Here is a 16,693-nt window from a genome sequence, read left to right as displayed (position 1 = left end):
AGAGAAAGCACGAAAGAGGGGGGAGCTAAGGACCGCTACGACGGTACCGAAACTCCCATCGCCGAAGTCAGAGACGAGAAGCAATCTTGCCCTCGGACGCGTGCGGTTCTCTGGCAAATTTGTACAATTCGCATTCTGAATAAATTCATTTGGTTAATCTAATATCACAAAATCTATAGTTGTCGGTTCATTTTGTTGCCTAGTTATCCGTCTTCAGAAAGAAGAGAAGAGTTTCATCGAAGGGTTTGGGTTTCTAAACCCTTAATTGCGGTAACGAGCCAACGGAGCCGAACAGGATCTATTTTAATAAATCAACGTGAAATTTTTGAACTTTTAAATTCGGGATAATTCCGCGCCAAATTCGGCTCCGCGTGTTACAAACAGTCGAGTACATTCATTTCTTCTCTACTCAATAGATCGCGCGGCAATGCTATGCGCCAAGCGGTTCAGCGTTACAGAACGAGTGAAACCTACGAAGTGGAAACCTGGGGGGTTGCCATGTGATCTTGTTTTCGTGCTTTTCTTGTTCTGAGCGAGATTTTCGAGCGTTTTAGTGGATTTGGGTGGTTGTGTGGATTAATTTGTGAATTTTTGTGGGATGATGGACGGCTTGGTGAGGGAATTAAACTCTGGTGGACGGAAGAGGACATCAGATGCAGCAGCATCGCGTAAGCAGAAGGAGAAGGATGATAAGTATGCCGATACTGATCCTAACCTTCATTTTCTGAAACAGAAACCGCGGCCCTGTAAGCATGACTCGAAGAACCTGGCGTGTCAAAAGGGGAGCCTGCAAGATATTTCTCACCACCGTAAGTTCTTCTATCAGGCTATAGGAAAGGAAAAGCAAGACCTTGTTCTTACCCGTCTTATTTCTGTTTTCCCACCAAAGAGAACGGGTCGTGAAGGAGGGAAAGGAGGGCCAAGTAAGCCAAAACAAGTGACCATCAAATATTTTTTGCTTCGATTCTCCAGAAAGGTTGCTACCGCCGTTTGCAATAAAAATTTTCTGCTTCGCTCTAAGTACTTCTATTGCACGAGCTATGCGATTGGGTAAACTCGTTGGTGAGGGTACAGTTCCCAAGGAAAAGAGGGGAGGAGACAGGAAGGCCGTAAAATTTGCTGAAAAACGGCAATCCGTTCGCGACTTCCTTGGGAGTCTCAAGTGCACTGAATCACATTATTGACGGGGGAAAAGTAAGCGTGTATATTTGCCAGCTGATTTTACCATGAGAAAGCTGTACCGACTGTGCATCTCCCACGCTCCTGCTGAAATGCACGTCAGCGCAACTTGCACCAGGTTGAAGAACGAGATTTCCTCTGCGAGTCAGAAGCAGAAACCCAAACGCATCGGAGATTTATGATTGCACAAGACTCGTGATCAAGCAGTTTACTTCTCGTTCAGGGACCGTGTGTACGAAGGTTCGTGGCCTTTTGAACTACAGGTTTGACTCCACAACCGAACAATTTCGGAGCACCGTCAAAAAAGGAAGGTAAGGAGAAGATTTGCCGCCTCTCGTAGAGCTACCAAAACGAAACGCTCTCACCAGGGAGAAGAAGAGAGAAGTTCTGCAACTTCTTGAGCAACATTTTGGCGCTAGTTGGCGCGAAAATCAAGATTTAAGGTGGTTCCTAGGCCCGTGTGAAGGAACTGAAGATGCCCCCGATGAGGACCTCCCATCAGCAGAAGATCAGGAAGATTGTGAATGCCTGGATGAAGACCCAATCCCTACCCATCTCTAATTACCCGTACGTTTCTCAAAATGTGTTACTAAGAATTCAATTATATTATTCCAGTTTCTTTTTTTCAAAAATAAAATTTATTTCCTTCTATTTTCAATTTTTTTATTGCTCTACGATTCTCCCAAGTTTTTTTGTTTTTATCAAAACTCTACATCCCCTTGTGCCTTTTTCAAAATTCAACATTGCCCAAACACTTATCCATGCAACTAGGTTAGGTTCAATGATGTAACGACGTAATTAAGGGACCAAACTAAAGGAGGGGGAACGAATTTATTGGTAGGTCGATTTGATCTTAAAAGTTTACTTGGCACGCTGTACATGTTTTTTGGATCTGCTGAAAAATTTCTGAAAGTGGATATGTTCAGTTTCGAAAAATCCCTCCTGAAGTAATGTCAATTATTTAAACATTGTTAATAAATGGTCTTAATATAATTGTTCTGACTGTATTATAATAACTAAAGAAATTAAAGGCTCCAGCCATAAAAATTTCCGGATTGGTTCGCGCGATCGATGTTAACATCAATTTTCCAACGTGAATATAACATTGAAAAATAATATCAGAATTAATAATCTTGATAAGATTGATAGTTAATAATATTAAATGCAGGTACCGCGCACCCAACAAGAGCAAGAAAATTTGCGGGCTAAACCCCGAGCTGCGAATACCAAATATCTACAATCCACTGCTCTTTTCAGAGCGAAACTATTAACACATGAACTTCTTGTCTCATCCCTGCCTAACGAGAGAGAACCGAACACTTCCGCCGTATGGTCGTCGGATTCGCCGATAAACCACAGAAATTTGATACAGACCGAGGTTGCCCAGACAACTATTTCTACGAACCGGCCAGTAGAAAAATTCGATTTTGTTACCCGAGCCATTTCGCAGCACGGACTGTCGTCAGGGATCCAAAGGAGAGGAACTTCATTCTCAGGAAGTTCTTCCAAAGCCAAGGATCATGATAAAGTTTCGGGAATAATGGACAAAAATAACCTTAGAAAGTTATTCTTGCAAGTCAAGGGACGTCGAATCTACCTGCAACCGCCAGAACGTTTCCCTGTGGATGTAAGAGCTAGACGCTTGGCTAAAGGAGAGTCAAGGTTACACATACGTCGAACCGCTTTCGGAACAAAAGCACATCGGCGGAAAGAGTCTATAAACACTCAGAACTACAAGAAAACCTGCGGCCATTTTTCGGGCCACCAACAAATTATACGAAGGAAAACGTTCTTGCATATAACGGGAACGTATCAATTTTAATGTTGTGCTTCATCAACAAAAAAAACTTCTTTAAAGATCTATAATTTTTCATTTAAGGGCTTTCAAACCAGGACCCAACCTTAAAATTTAATTGACCCATGTTACTTTATAAATACTAGAATAATATCTTTTTTAGATAATTAGTGCATATATTTCATCCCCGAGAGATTCTGCTACTTCAAGTGCAGAAACTGCCTGATTTAAAATGGATTTTGTCAATATTTGTAAAAAAAATGATGTCAATATAATATAATATTTTAAGATTATATATTTCCTACTGAATTATTAGTTTAAGAATATCTCGTTTAAAGTTACTTTTCCTATCTTCCGTCATGTCTCCCATTGTTGATAAAACGAATTGGCAGAAAGCAATGTCTGGCGACATCCCAGGAGATGGCGTCCAAGCCTGGGAAGAAAACCTATCCTTAATGACTGATGTCAGCTTTATAATAGATTCATTCAATGGATCCATTAACCTATGTTCATCAGCTGATGACTGTGTGGTCGTAGATGTGAATGATGCAGATGAGCATGGTCGCTCATTGCGGGACTCACTGTCCGTATTCCTGTAAAAAGGCGAAATATTAAGGAGATTTTACATAGCGTTCCGTAGCTTACGGTTAACGCCAAAATCACTTGATGAAGTTTTTGCGCGTGGTCTGCAAGTTTCGAGTTACTGTTTTCGGCTGTACAATGTTCGTTGGCGTATTATTTAGAATTTATCATCTTCTACGAAACGCTATGCAAAATCTCGCTATTAGGGCTTTAAAAACGACTCGGGTTTTCGCAAATCCATAATACGCCTACAGGAATGCATTATTTAATGTAATATTTTAACTACATCATCTAATAGCAATTATATCGGCCGAAACATAGATATTGTTTCGGAAAAAGTTTTTTTTGTACCTGAAAATTGAGTTTTTACGCCTGTAAAATTCAAAGCTCTGGCTATTGTTTATGCCAGACTGCAGTCATCCTGTGTAGTTTCAAGACAAATAAAATCTGCAAATAACATGTCTTTTTCGCTTTGAATAATATAAAAGGAGTCACAAAAGTCCCGGGAGGCCAGAATATTTCCTCAGGTAAGGTAATTTTTAGGAAGATCGAGGTCATTCCTGAAGTAACTTTCAAAGAGGAATCCAATGGTGACCTTTATTTTGACATTGACGATGACCTTCAAGGGTTTTTCAAGGTAAAATTTTTGTAAAATGAAAATCCCCTTCTTTTACATCGCCAATCGATAGAGCGGGAAATTTTACGTTCATAAATGTACCCAGGTTAAAGGTACATTGTAGCCTTGCAGGTTATTCTAAGGTCATTTAAACTTAAACAAGGTATGCATACTGTGAAGCAAGATTAAATTGCACTGAGTACATATTCAAACGTAAAATGTACAGCTCTATAGATTGCCGATGTAAAAAACGGGGTTTCTCATGGAAACAAATTTAACTTGATTTGAATCATTCCGGAATCCATATTCGAACCAATTCGAGTTAATTCGAACCAATCTGAAAAAAGTTCTACATTTCGTTCGATCCAAATCGGTTAGAAATTAATCCGACTCAATCCAGTTTATTTCAAACGGAAAGAATCCTATTCGATACATTCTCCAGGTTTGTTTAAGGTTAAATGACCTTCGATTGACCTTCAAAGTTACAATATACCTATGACCTGGGTACATATTTAAACGTAAAATTTCCCGCTCTATCGATTACCGGTGTAAAAACACTTGAATTTTGAAACAAAAGGATGAATTTTTAAACAATAAGATTATTTTTCAATTAAAAAGATTAATTTTCGACCAAAAACATTTTAAGATGGAGAAATTAATTTTCAACCAAACTGATTAATTTTTAACTAAAATTATGAATCTTTAACAGGAATAAGTGAATTTTCCACCTACCAAAAACATGAATTTTCAATCATAAAGATTAATTTTCTACAAAAAAGATGAAGTTTTCACAAAATGCATAAATTCTCAAACACATGGGGTCTGAGTTTTAAATAAAATATTTCAATTTCACCCAAATAGTTCAATTTTCATCCAAAAAAGATAAATTCGCAATGAAAAATATAACAAACCTTTCTATTATAATTCAGAAAAACTCTAAAAACTACATGAAGTACTTTCTTTTTTTAATTTGGAAGAGGAAACCTGTAAATTGTTAATAAAAATGTTCAAATTCAGATTCAAGGAACGTTACATTATTTAAATCATATGATAATTTCTCTTTTAAATTAAAATAACCAGCTATTTCTCAGGGTTTTGCGGTAAAATGGTTAAATTGTCAACAAAAATGAATACTTCTAAAATTGTTTTAAATTTCAAAATCTTTCAAAATCCTTATAAATTCTTTGAAATACTTTAAAAATTTTCGTACATCTTTTCTATTTATTTGAAATTACTGGAATATTTGAAATCTTGGGAAATATTTTGAAATATTCTAAAAAAATATAAACTCGTTTAAAATCTTTGAAATGTTGTGTATTTTGGCGTACTGTGCCCTTCTTGAAATCTTCAGAATTCTTGATATCTTTTAAAATCCTTTTGCATTCTTTGAAATTTTGATTAAATATTTTATATTCATTTTAAATCATTAAAGGATTTGAAATAATTGTAAAATCTTTTGAAATCTTCTAAAAAAAATTGAAATCATTGCAAATATTTGAAATGTTCTGAAATCTTACAAAGCTAACTTAGTCTACCTTTTGTAAACTCTTTAAAACCCTTAAAATCTTCTGAAAGTTTAAAAATCTTTGTGAAATCTCTGTAAAATCTTTGTGAAATCTTCTAAACAAATTTGAAATCGTTTAAAATCTTTGAAATCTGGTGTACTAAACCCTTTTTGAAATATTTGAATTTGAAATCTTTATGACATTTTTATTCAACTTTTATGAAATCTGTAAAACATTTGGGAAAACTTGTGTATTCATTTGAAATCATTAAAAATATTTGATACCTTTGTCAAATCTTTTAAAATCCTTTAAAACTTTGGTAAGATCTTTGAAATCCTTGAAATATTTGTGAAATGTTCGAAATCTTTGTAAAATATTTGAAATTTTGTCAAATCTTTTTAAAAGTTTCATAAAATCATTGAAATCCTTGAAATCTTTTCTAAATCTTTTAAAAATATTTATGAAATGCTCGAAATCTTATTAAAATTTTTGAAATCTTTTAAAATCTTCTAAATAAATTTGAAATCGTTTCAAGTCTTTGAAATGTTTTGAAATCTTTGAAATTTATATCCTTATGAAATTTTTATGAAATATTTGTGAAATCTTATGTATTCATTTGAAATCTTTTAAAATATTTTTAAATTTTGGTAAAATCTTTTAAATCCTTGAAATCTTTCTTTAATCTTTGTGAATTTTTTTTGTTTCGTTTGAAATCATTGAAATCTTTGGAAATTTCAAATTTATTTAAACCTTTTGAAATTGTTTAAAACATTTGACATCTGGTGTAATGTACCCTTTTTAAAATTTTTGAAGTTCTTGAAATATTTCAAAATCCTTATAAATTCTTTCAAATATTTGTGAAATCTTTTCTTTTCAGTTGGAACCATTAAGATATTTGAAATGTTTATGAAATATTTTGAAATCGCGTTTTTCAAATCCTTGAAATTCTGTTTAAGTCTTTGAATTCCATTAACTCCTTTTGACATGATCCTTCTAAATATTATAAAAGCTCTGAAATAGTTTGAAAAATTTTGAAATCTTTAGAATTATTTTGTAACCTATTAAAATCTGGCAAATACCCCTAGGAAAGTCAGTTATAGATCCCTGGTTCAATTCTGCTTCTGAATGGAATTAACATCGAAATTTTCAACTAATAATTTTTATAATTTTTACGTTAAATATCACAAAAAATTTATATTTTAACATTCTATAATATTAGAGAAAAAATATAAAAACTACAGAATTTACAATGTACACTGCAATCCATAAAATAATTGATACAGTCTACAAAAAGTGCCTTAAAATCTTTTTATTTATTCTGTAATTAAACAAAAAATCACATTTATATATATAAAAAACTTTTCAGTAGCAAGATTTCTTCTAAGGGTACTTAACCCTCAAAGTGCATATATTGTAAAAATCACGGTAAAGTGCATCGTGGGTGTTCCACACCCCAGCGTATTTAATCATGTATTGTTTAACCCTTATTGAATATTTTGTCACAATAAAATTATCCGATATATTTTAAGGTATCTTTTATAAGGTAGAGTTGATTTTATAGCCATTTATTAATTTGAAGTTTATTAAAAAAATTATATAAAAAAAAGTGCAAAAATGGGTTTTTTACTCAAAAATTCATAACTCACGCAATTTTAATTATTTTAACCTGAAAATTCATGACTATACTTTTGAAATAGTGTACTTTTATAAAAAAATATTGCAACATGCATGTTTTCAAAAAAGATATTTATTTACACCCCACGATTTTTTTACCTCCACTTTCAACAGCTGCTGCTAGTAGACTGACGCAGTATGCCAAACGACTTTACTTACTATTAGTTTCTCCAAATAAAGCTAAATGGCGACACTTACTCAATTTTCCCGAATTAAATATGGTTTATAAGAGTTTCAAAATTTCTTGGGGTGTCAGATACCCACAATTCATTTTAAGGGTTAAATGACGTAATAGCTGAAATTCGTAAAAAGTTTCTCCTAAAAATTATCTTTTTAGTAATAAATTTTACTATTTGGTTAAAAATTCAACAATTTTCTTTAAAAAGGGATCCTTTTTGGTTCAATATTCAACTATTTTGTTAAAAATTCGTATTTCTTGGTTAAAAATTTAACTCTTTTTATAGAACATGAATCTTTCATTTAAAATTCATATTTTTGTATTGAAAAGTCAATTGAAATCTTTTAAGATGAAACTTCAACTGTTCTTTTTGATTGGTCTTTTTAATTTAAAAATTCACCAGATTTATTCGAATTTTTATTTTTCTTAGAAAAAATGCAACTTTTTCGATGAAAAAAAAAACAACAAATTAACTTATTGTTTACAATTCTTATTTTGGTGCTGGAAAGTGAACTGGAATCTTCTTTCTATAAAAATTTACCTATATTTTCGAAGTGTTTTTTTTTTAATACATCTGTTTTAGAAGAAATTTCAAAATTTTTTTTAATTTTGTCTTTTTTATTTTAGTATTCACCTGCTTTAGCAGAAATGATATCTTTCTTGGATAAATCTTTCCTGTAAGTTTTACTTTAAAAAAATTCATTTTTCACTCAAAATTCCTCTGTTTTAGTAGAAATTTCATCTTTCTTGGATTAAAATAAAACTATTTGACAAAGAATTCAACAATTTGATAAAAAATTTATACTTTCTGGTTGAAAAAATGTTTTTTTTTTTAAAGAAAATTATTATATTATGTATTATATTATTATAATTCAAACAATTTTATTTGCTTTTTTTCACTTGAAATACGGTCCCAATTTTTCAAGTAAAAATATTCCATTTTTTTAAATATAAATTATTTTGAACCAAAGAATTCATTTTCAAGCAAACAGATTAATTCTCTACAAAAAATACGATTTTTGAACAAAATACATGAATTATCAACTAAATAGTTAAATCTTCAATTTAAAAAAAAAATAATTTAAAAAAAAATACTTCAATAAAGAAAGATCAGTTTCTAAATCATGAATTTTCAATTAAATAGGATGCATTAAGTTACATTTTAAGTTTTTTAAAAACTTCTAAAAAAACGAATAAAAAAAATTAGTTAGATTAAAAAAAAAAGAATGTTAATCTAAAATCATGAATTTTTAACAAGAATAATTAAATTTTCTACCAAAAAGATTAATTTTAAACTAAAATGATGAAATATTGACCTAAAATAGATACATATTTAGTTTAAAAAAATTAAAAATAAACGAATTAAAGAAAAATTTTTATTTTTTATTTTTATATTACCTTATTATTCTTCAAATTCGTTTGCATATTAAGATAAATAAATGTGGATACTACAATAAATTCAATTTAACCCCTTTCGAAATTTTAAATTTTCAAGTAAAAATATTGCATTTTAAACAAAATATGTGAATTTTTAACCAAATAGTTTAAGTTTCAAAAAAAAAACTTATTTGACCAAAGTCATTAATTTTTCACTAAAATTATGAACCTACAACTGCGCTAAATGAATTTTAAACTAAAAAGATAAATTTTCAACAAAAAGGTTTAACTTTAAAAAAAAAAGATGAATTTTTCACAAAAATGATCAATATTTAACAAATTTTCAAACAAATTGTTTAATTTTACCTAAAAAAAGATTCAATTTCAACAAAAATGAGAAATTTTTATCTGGAATAGTCGGAATTTCAACGAAAAAGATCAATTTTCAACCAAAAAATGTGAGTTTTCTATCAAAACAAATGAATTTTTAAATAAAAAATAAATAAAAGATAATTTTTCAGCCAAAAATTTAATGTTTAATTAACAAAATTAATTCTCAAAAAAAAAGGATGAATTTTTAACTAAAATCATGGAATAGTCAAGTGGAATAGTTAAATCTTCAGTAACAAAAAATTATTTTCAGCCAAAGAAAAAACAAATTTTCAACAAAATAGCTCATTTTTCAACTAAAAAGCTAAATTTCAAATTAAAATGATCAATCTTTAACCAAGAAAATTAATTTTTAACAAAATAGTTTTAAATTTCAAACAAGAAATACTATTTTCATTCCAAAAAAATATAAATTTTGAACAAATAAAGATTTTCAGTCAAGAGAGAGGAAAAATTTCAAAGAAATTGTTGAATTTTTAAACAAAAAGATGAATGTTCAACTTAGAAGATTTATTTTCTCCAAAAAAACGAACGAACTTTCAATTAAAAACGGTCAATTTTCAAGCAAAAATAGAATAGTTAAATTTTGGGTTAAAACCATTAATTTCAAACCAAAATAAAGGCGGGTTTTCAACCAAATAGTTCAATGTAATAATATAAAGGTACTTTTAAAATTAAGAATAATTTCTATTCATTTTTATAATTAATTTTTTGTATTAAGCACGCTCTCGGAAAAATCCCTGCCTTTAAAAAAAATTCCATGACATTTTAATCAATTTTAAGCTAGAAATAATAAAAATTGTACGAATAAATATTTGTTATAAAATGAACAGTTCTTAAATTAAAAGTTAAATTATTTTAATTTTAAATAGTTTGAAAATCGTTTGAAAGCTTCAAAATCTTAAAAAATCTACATATTTTATAAATATTAGAACAACTAATTAGAAACGGGTAAAAATGCGAGGGAGAGGGGGTTAAAAAGTATTTTAGAAATTAAACAATCCTACGAACCCATTCGGAATTTGTTGAGGTTCCTGCAGGGCACGTGCTGGCACTGGTGCAGGCATTCGACGCGTTTCATCGCGCGATCCAAAGGACACATCGCACGATCCGAAGGATGCATCGCGCGTTCCGATTGTTGCCTCTGTACGTGAAATGTCCAAGGGATCAGATGGTGATTCTGTACGCGGAAGCAGGAGGCGCTGAGTCAACGGAGCATTCCATTCGACCCACTTGGGATCCTTCGAATATTCAAGACCCTGCGAGGAAGGTCTCAGGGCAGAATTGAAATTTTTCCTCTTGCCTTTAATTATCCTCATTCTTCTACAAAACAGTTAATGCGTGGTCCAATATTTTAATGAATCAAGATAGCGATTTGGCTGACGATTTCAAATTCCCGGTCAAGTTTTTTATTTTTCCGGTCAACGAAAAATAACCTTCATATCAAATAAGCTACAAAAAAAATAATCACTTGAGAGTCCTTTCTAGAAAGTCAGAAATCAATGTCGCGGATTAAATCTTTCTTCGAACGTGTAATTTTATTGGCGTTACATGTCTCACTGAATTTTATATTTCCATTTTTTAAACAATGAAACAGTTTAATTCAACCTTGAAAAAGACACAATGCCCTGTCAAAACGCCGGTTATGCATGTTGAAACTTTTATTTATTTGAAATAAACGTTGGATATTTTATTTGGAACGGATGAACAAAATAATTTTTCCGATTTCTCCTAATTAAGAAATTAATTTACCTATATAAAATATTCATATTTGCCGCAAAACGAAAACATTTATTTTAATTCATGACGTTTATTCTAAACATAATTTACCACAAAAGACTAAAAATATCAATTTTTAACAAACAAAAAAATGGAATAGTTAAACTTTTAGTTAAAAAACTTCATTTTCAACCAAATAAATGCGAATTTTCAAGAAAATGCATCAATTTTCAATCTGACTGCTGAATTTTCAACTTAAGTGATAAATCTTCAACTGAAATAGTTGAATTTTCAATAATAAAAAATTTCACTAAAAAAGATAAATTTTCAACCAAAACTTAAATAATTAAATTTTAACTTTAAAAAATTAATTTTCAACCTCACAGATCAATTTTCAACTCAAACTATGGAATATTGAATTAGAATAAGTTAAATTTTGAGTTAAGAAAATTACTTTTAACAAAAAAAAAAACTAACTTTAAAAGAAAATAGTTACATTTCCAAAGAAATCTAGGAATTTTCAACTAAAGTAATGGACCTTTCAATATAATAATTTAATTTTACACCAAAAAGGTGAATTTTCAAACAAGAAGATTAATTTCTAACAAAAAATATAAATTTTCAACAAAAAATTAAATAATTAAATTTCGAATTTTTAAATAAAATTCTGGAATATTCAACTAGAATAATAGTTACATTTTCGGCAAAAAAATCGTTTTTGACCAAAGAAAAAACAAGTTTTCAGTCAAATATATTTTAAAGAAAGAAATAAAGTTTTAATTAAAATGGTGAATTTTTAAACAATAAAATTAATCTTTAACAAAAGAGTTTAAATTTCAAAAAGTAATTTTATTTTCAACCTATAAGATGATTTTTTAACCAAAACGATAAATATTTTACTGGTCAAGTTTTTTAATTTTATCACAAGAGACTAAAAAATATCAATTAAAAAAATGTAATAGTTAAACTTTTAGTTAAAAAACTTCATTTTCAACAAAAAATACGGATTTTCAAGAAAATAGTTCAATTTTCAACCTAAGTGCTAAATTTTCAACTTAAATTATGAATCTTCAACTGAAATAATTAAACTTCCAATAAACGAAAAAATTATTTTTCAGTAAAAAAGATAAATTGTCAAGCAAAACTGAAATAATTAAATTTTCACTTCAAAAATCAATGTTCAACCAAAACGATAAATTTTAAATTAAAACTACGTAATATTTAATTGGAATGAGTTAAATTTTCAGTTGAAAAAATTACTTTCCACAAATTGATTATTTGATTAATTTTTAACTAAAGTTGTAAATCTTTAACTGAAATTATTGAATTTAATTTAGAAAGATGGATTTTCAACCAAGAAGATTAATTTATACCAAGAAAGATGAATTTTCAACTAAAAATTATCATTTTTCAACCAAAAATTAAATAATAAAATTTTTATTAAAAAAATGAGGTTTTTTTTTGTAAACAACAAATTTTCAACACAATAGTTAAATTTTCGGCAAAAAAATCCTTTTCGGCCACAGAAAAAACAAGTTTTCAATCAAAGATATTTTGACTAAAGTAGTAAAGTTTTAATTAAAATTGTCAGGTTTTTGAATTTTCAATTGAAATTATGAATCTTCAACTGAAATAATTAAACTTTCAATAAACAAAAAAATTAATTTGCACTCAAAAAGATAAATTGGTAACCAAAACTTAAATAATTATATTTTAACCTAAAAAAATTCATTTTCAACCAAATAGATCAATTTTCTAATAAAACTGGAATATTCATTTGGAATAAGTTAAATTTTCAGTTGAAAAAATTACTTTCCACACAAAAATAATTTGAAACAACAACAAAAAATTACTTTAAAAAATAGTTACATTTTCAAACCAATTGATGAATTTGCAATTAAAATTTTTAATCTTTGACTGGAATTGAATTTAAAACCAGAAAGATGAATTTTCAACTAAAGTGATAATTCTTAAAAAAGAATAATTAAATCTTAGATCAAAAAGGTGAAGTTTCAACCAAGAAGATTAATTTCTACCAAAAAAGATGAATTTTTAATAAAAAATCATTTTTCAACCAAAAATTTAATCATTAAATTTTTAGACAAAAAATAAATGCTTAACCAGTGAGATGACTTCAAGACTGAAATGCTCAAATGATAAATATTTAACCGCTTAAGTTTTTGAATTTTATCACAACCTAAAAAAAAATATTTTCAACCAAAGAGATGAATTTTAAACTAAAACTATGAAATATTCAATTGGAATAAGTTCAATTTTCAGTTGAAAAATGACTTTCCATAAAAAAATACTTTCAACAACAAAAAAACTAAGTTCATTAAAAAATTATTACATTTTCAAACAAATTGATGAACTTTCAACTAAAATTGTAAATCTGTAACTGGAATTATTCAATTTTAAAGCAGGATGATAAGTTTTCAGCTGAAAAATATAATTTTTGATCCAAAAAATCAATAATTAAATTTTTAGTCAAAAAATAATGTTCAACGAATAATATGAATTTTCAACTAAAATACTATAATATTCAACTAAAATAATAGTTACATTTTAAGTAAAAAAAATGTTAACTAAAAAAAAATTCAAAAATAGAGTTAAATTTTCGGCAAAAAAAACAACTTTTCATGCAAAGAAAAACAAGTTTTCAATGAAATATATTTCAAGCAAAGAAATAAAGTTTTAATTAAAATGGTTAATCTTCAAACAATAACTTTAATTATTAACAAAGAAGTTTAAATTTCAGGCAAGTACTTTTATTTCCATTCTAAAAGATGAATTTTCAACTAAAAATGATAAATATTTAACTGGTCAAGTTATTAATTTTATCACAACAGACTAAAAAATATCAATTTTTAATAAAAAAAGAAATAGTTAAACTTTTAGTTGAAAAACTTAATTTTTAACAAAAATTACGAATTTTCAAGGAAATATTTCAAATTTCAATCTAATTGCTGAATTTTATAATTAAATGATAAATCTTTAACTAAAACAGTTGAATTATCAATAAACAAAAAAATTAATTTTCACTCAAAGAGATAAATTGTCAACCAAAACTTAAATAATTAAATTTTAATTTACTAAATTTAATTTTCAACCAAATATATGAATTTTTAACCAAATATATTAATTTTCAACTAAAACTATGGAATATTGAATTAGATTAAGTTAAATTTTCAGTTGAAAAAATTACTTTCAAAAATTAAAAAAAAACTTTCTTTTAAAAAATTGGTACATTAAAAAAAAAAAAGAATTGATGAATTTTATACTAAAAAAATTTTTTAACCAAAAATTAAACAATTAAATTTTTAGTCAAAAAATAAATGTTGAACCATTTAGATGAATTTAAAACTAAAATGCTGGAATATTCAACTAGGATAAAAGTTATATTTTCAGTTTAAAAAAAGTTTTTGCCGCAAAAAAAAACGAATTTTTAACTAAACAGTTAAATGTGCGAAGAAAAATCCTTTTCATCCAAAGAAAAAACGAGTTTTCAATCAAATAGGTAATTTTTCAACAAAAGAAATAAATTTTTAGGTAAAATTATTGAATCTTCAACATCAAAAAAGTTTAACTTTCAGCCAAGTAATTTTATTTCCAAGCTAAAAGATGATTTTTCAACTAAAATGATAAATATTTCACTGAAATAGTTGAATTTTTGAATAAACTAAAAGACTAATTTTCACAAAAACAGATAAATTTTCAACCAAAACTTAAATAAATAAATTTTAACTTCAAAATTTAAATTTTCAACCAAATATATGAATTTTCAACTAAAACTATGGAATATTCAATTGAAATAAGTTCAATTTTAAGTTAAAAAAATTACATCCAAAAATTAAAAATAACTATTTAAAAAAATAGCTACATTTTCAAAAAAATGCATGAATTTTCAACTAAAATTGTAAATCTTTAACTGGAATTGTCGAGATTTATGCCAGGAAGATGAATTTTCATTTAAAGTGATGCATCTTTATCTAGAATAATTTAATTTTAGCCCAAAAAGGTGAATTTTAAAACAAGAAGTTTTTAAAATAAATTTTCAACGAAATAAATGAATTTTTAAATTAAAAAGTCAAATTTTTATCCAAATTGTTAAATTTTGAGCCAGAAAAGGTCAATTTTTCACCCAAAACAGAACTGTTAAATTTTCAGTTGGAAAAATTCACTTTCAACTAAACTGATGCACTTTCAACCACTTAAATTAATTTTGTACAAAAAAGAAGAATTCTCCACAAATTACATAAATTTTAAAAAATTGATTTTAATTTTTTAATAAAAAATATCAATTTTCAATCAAATAGTTGAAATTTCATAAAAAAAAAGATCAAATTTCAACCAAAAATAGAATAGTTGAATTTCCGTTAAAAATTAAATTCTTAAGAAAAAAAGGGATTTTCAGAAAAAATAGTTAAATTTTTGGTAAATAAATTTCTTTTCCTCCAAAGAAAAAATAATTTTCCAGTCATATAGCTCATTTTTTAACTAAAGAAATGAATTTTTTATTAAAATAATCCCTCTACAATAAAAAATGTGAATTTTCAACAAAAAAGCTCATTTTTCAACCAAGTAAACATATTTCTTACCTTCAAAATTATTTTTCAACGAAAACAATTTTTTAAATGAGGATATTAACTATTAAAGAAAAAAAACAACATTTTTTACGAAAAAAGTCGATTTTTTAAGAAAACACATAAATTTTTAACGAAATAAATGGATTTTTAAATTAAAAAGACAAATTCTGATCCAAATTGTTAAATTTTGAACTAGAAAAGGTCAATTTTTCACCCAAAATAGAACTGTTAAATTTTCAGTTGGAAAAATTAATTTTCAACCATGATGAATCAATAAGATTAATTTTCAAAAAAAAAAAAATTATAATTTTTCACAATTACATGAATTTTCAAAAAATCTAATAGTTGAATTTTCATCCAAAAAAGATCAAATTTCAACCAAAAATAGAATAGTTCAATTTCCTTTAAAAAATTTATTATTAACACAAAAAAATCTGATTTTGAGAAAAATAGTTAAATTTTTGGTAAATAAATTCCTTTTCTTCTGAAAAAAAACAATGTTTCAATCAAATAGCTCATTTTTTAAGCAAAGAAATGATTTTTTAATAAAATGATGAATCTTTAAAAAAATAGCTACATTTTCAACAACAAAAAATTAATGAATTTTCAACTAAAAACAGATAAAAAAGATCATTTTTCAACCAAAAATTAAACAATTAAATTTTTAGTCAAAAAATGAATGTTCAACCAATCAGATGAATTTTCAACTAAAATGCTGCAATATTCAACTGAAATAATAGTTACATTTTCAGTTAAAAAAAAGTTTTTAACGCAAAAACAAAAACAACAATTTTTCAACAAAATAGTTAAATTTTCGGCAAAAAAATCCTTTTCAACAAAAAATCAAGTTTTCAGTCAAACAACATTGCAACCAAAAAAATGTATTTTTAATTAAAATGGTGAATCATAACAAAAAAATTAATTTTGAACCAAGGAGTTTAAATTTCAAACAAGCAATTTTATTTTCAACCTAAAAGATGAATTTTCAACTAAAATTATCAATATTTAACTGGTCAAGTTTTTGAATTTTATCACAACAGACTACAAAATATCAATTTTTAACAAACAAAAAATGGAATAGTTAAACTTTTA

General features: G+C 27.1%; 1 protein-coding gene across 1 annotated transcript in view; it reads right to left on the bottom strand.

Annotated features, from left to right (window-relative positions):
• Positions 1-15: 15 nt before the first annotated feature.
• LOC117172709 overlaps positions 16-16,693 on the bottom strand; it is a 31,410-nt gene continuing 14,732 nt past the window's right edge. The window contains exons 4-5 of the mRNA XM_033360870.1: positions 10,308-10,619; positions 16-3,567 (exon numbers count right to left, since the gene is read on the bottom strand). Coding sequence (XP_033216761.1) covers positions 3,276-3,567; positions 10,308-10,619 — 604 coding nt within the window. The 3' untranslated portion in view covers positions 16-3,275. The remainder of the gene's footprint in view (positions 3,568-10,307; positions 10,620-16,693) is intronic.

This window comes from Belonocnema kinseyi, chromosome 5, assembly GCF_010883055.1.
Source record: "Belonocnema kinseyi isolate 2016_QV_RU_SX_M_011 chromosome 5, B_treatae_v1, whole genome shotgun sequence".
Lineage (NCBI taxonomy): Eukaryota > Metazoa > Arthropoda > Insecta > Hymenoptera > Cynipidae > Belonocnema > Belonocnema kinseyi.
This window is presented reverse-complemented; position numbering and strand designations above follow the sequence as displayed.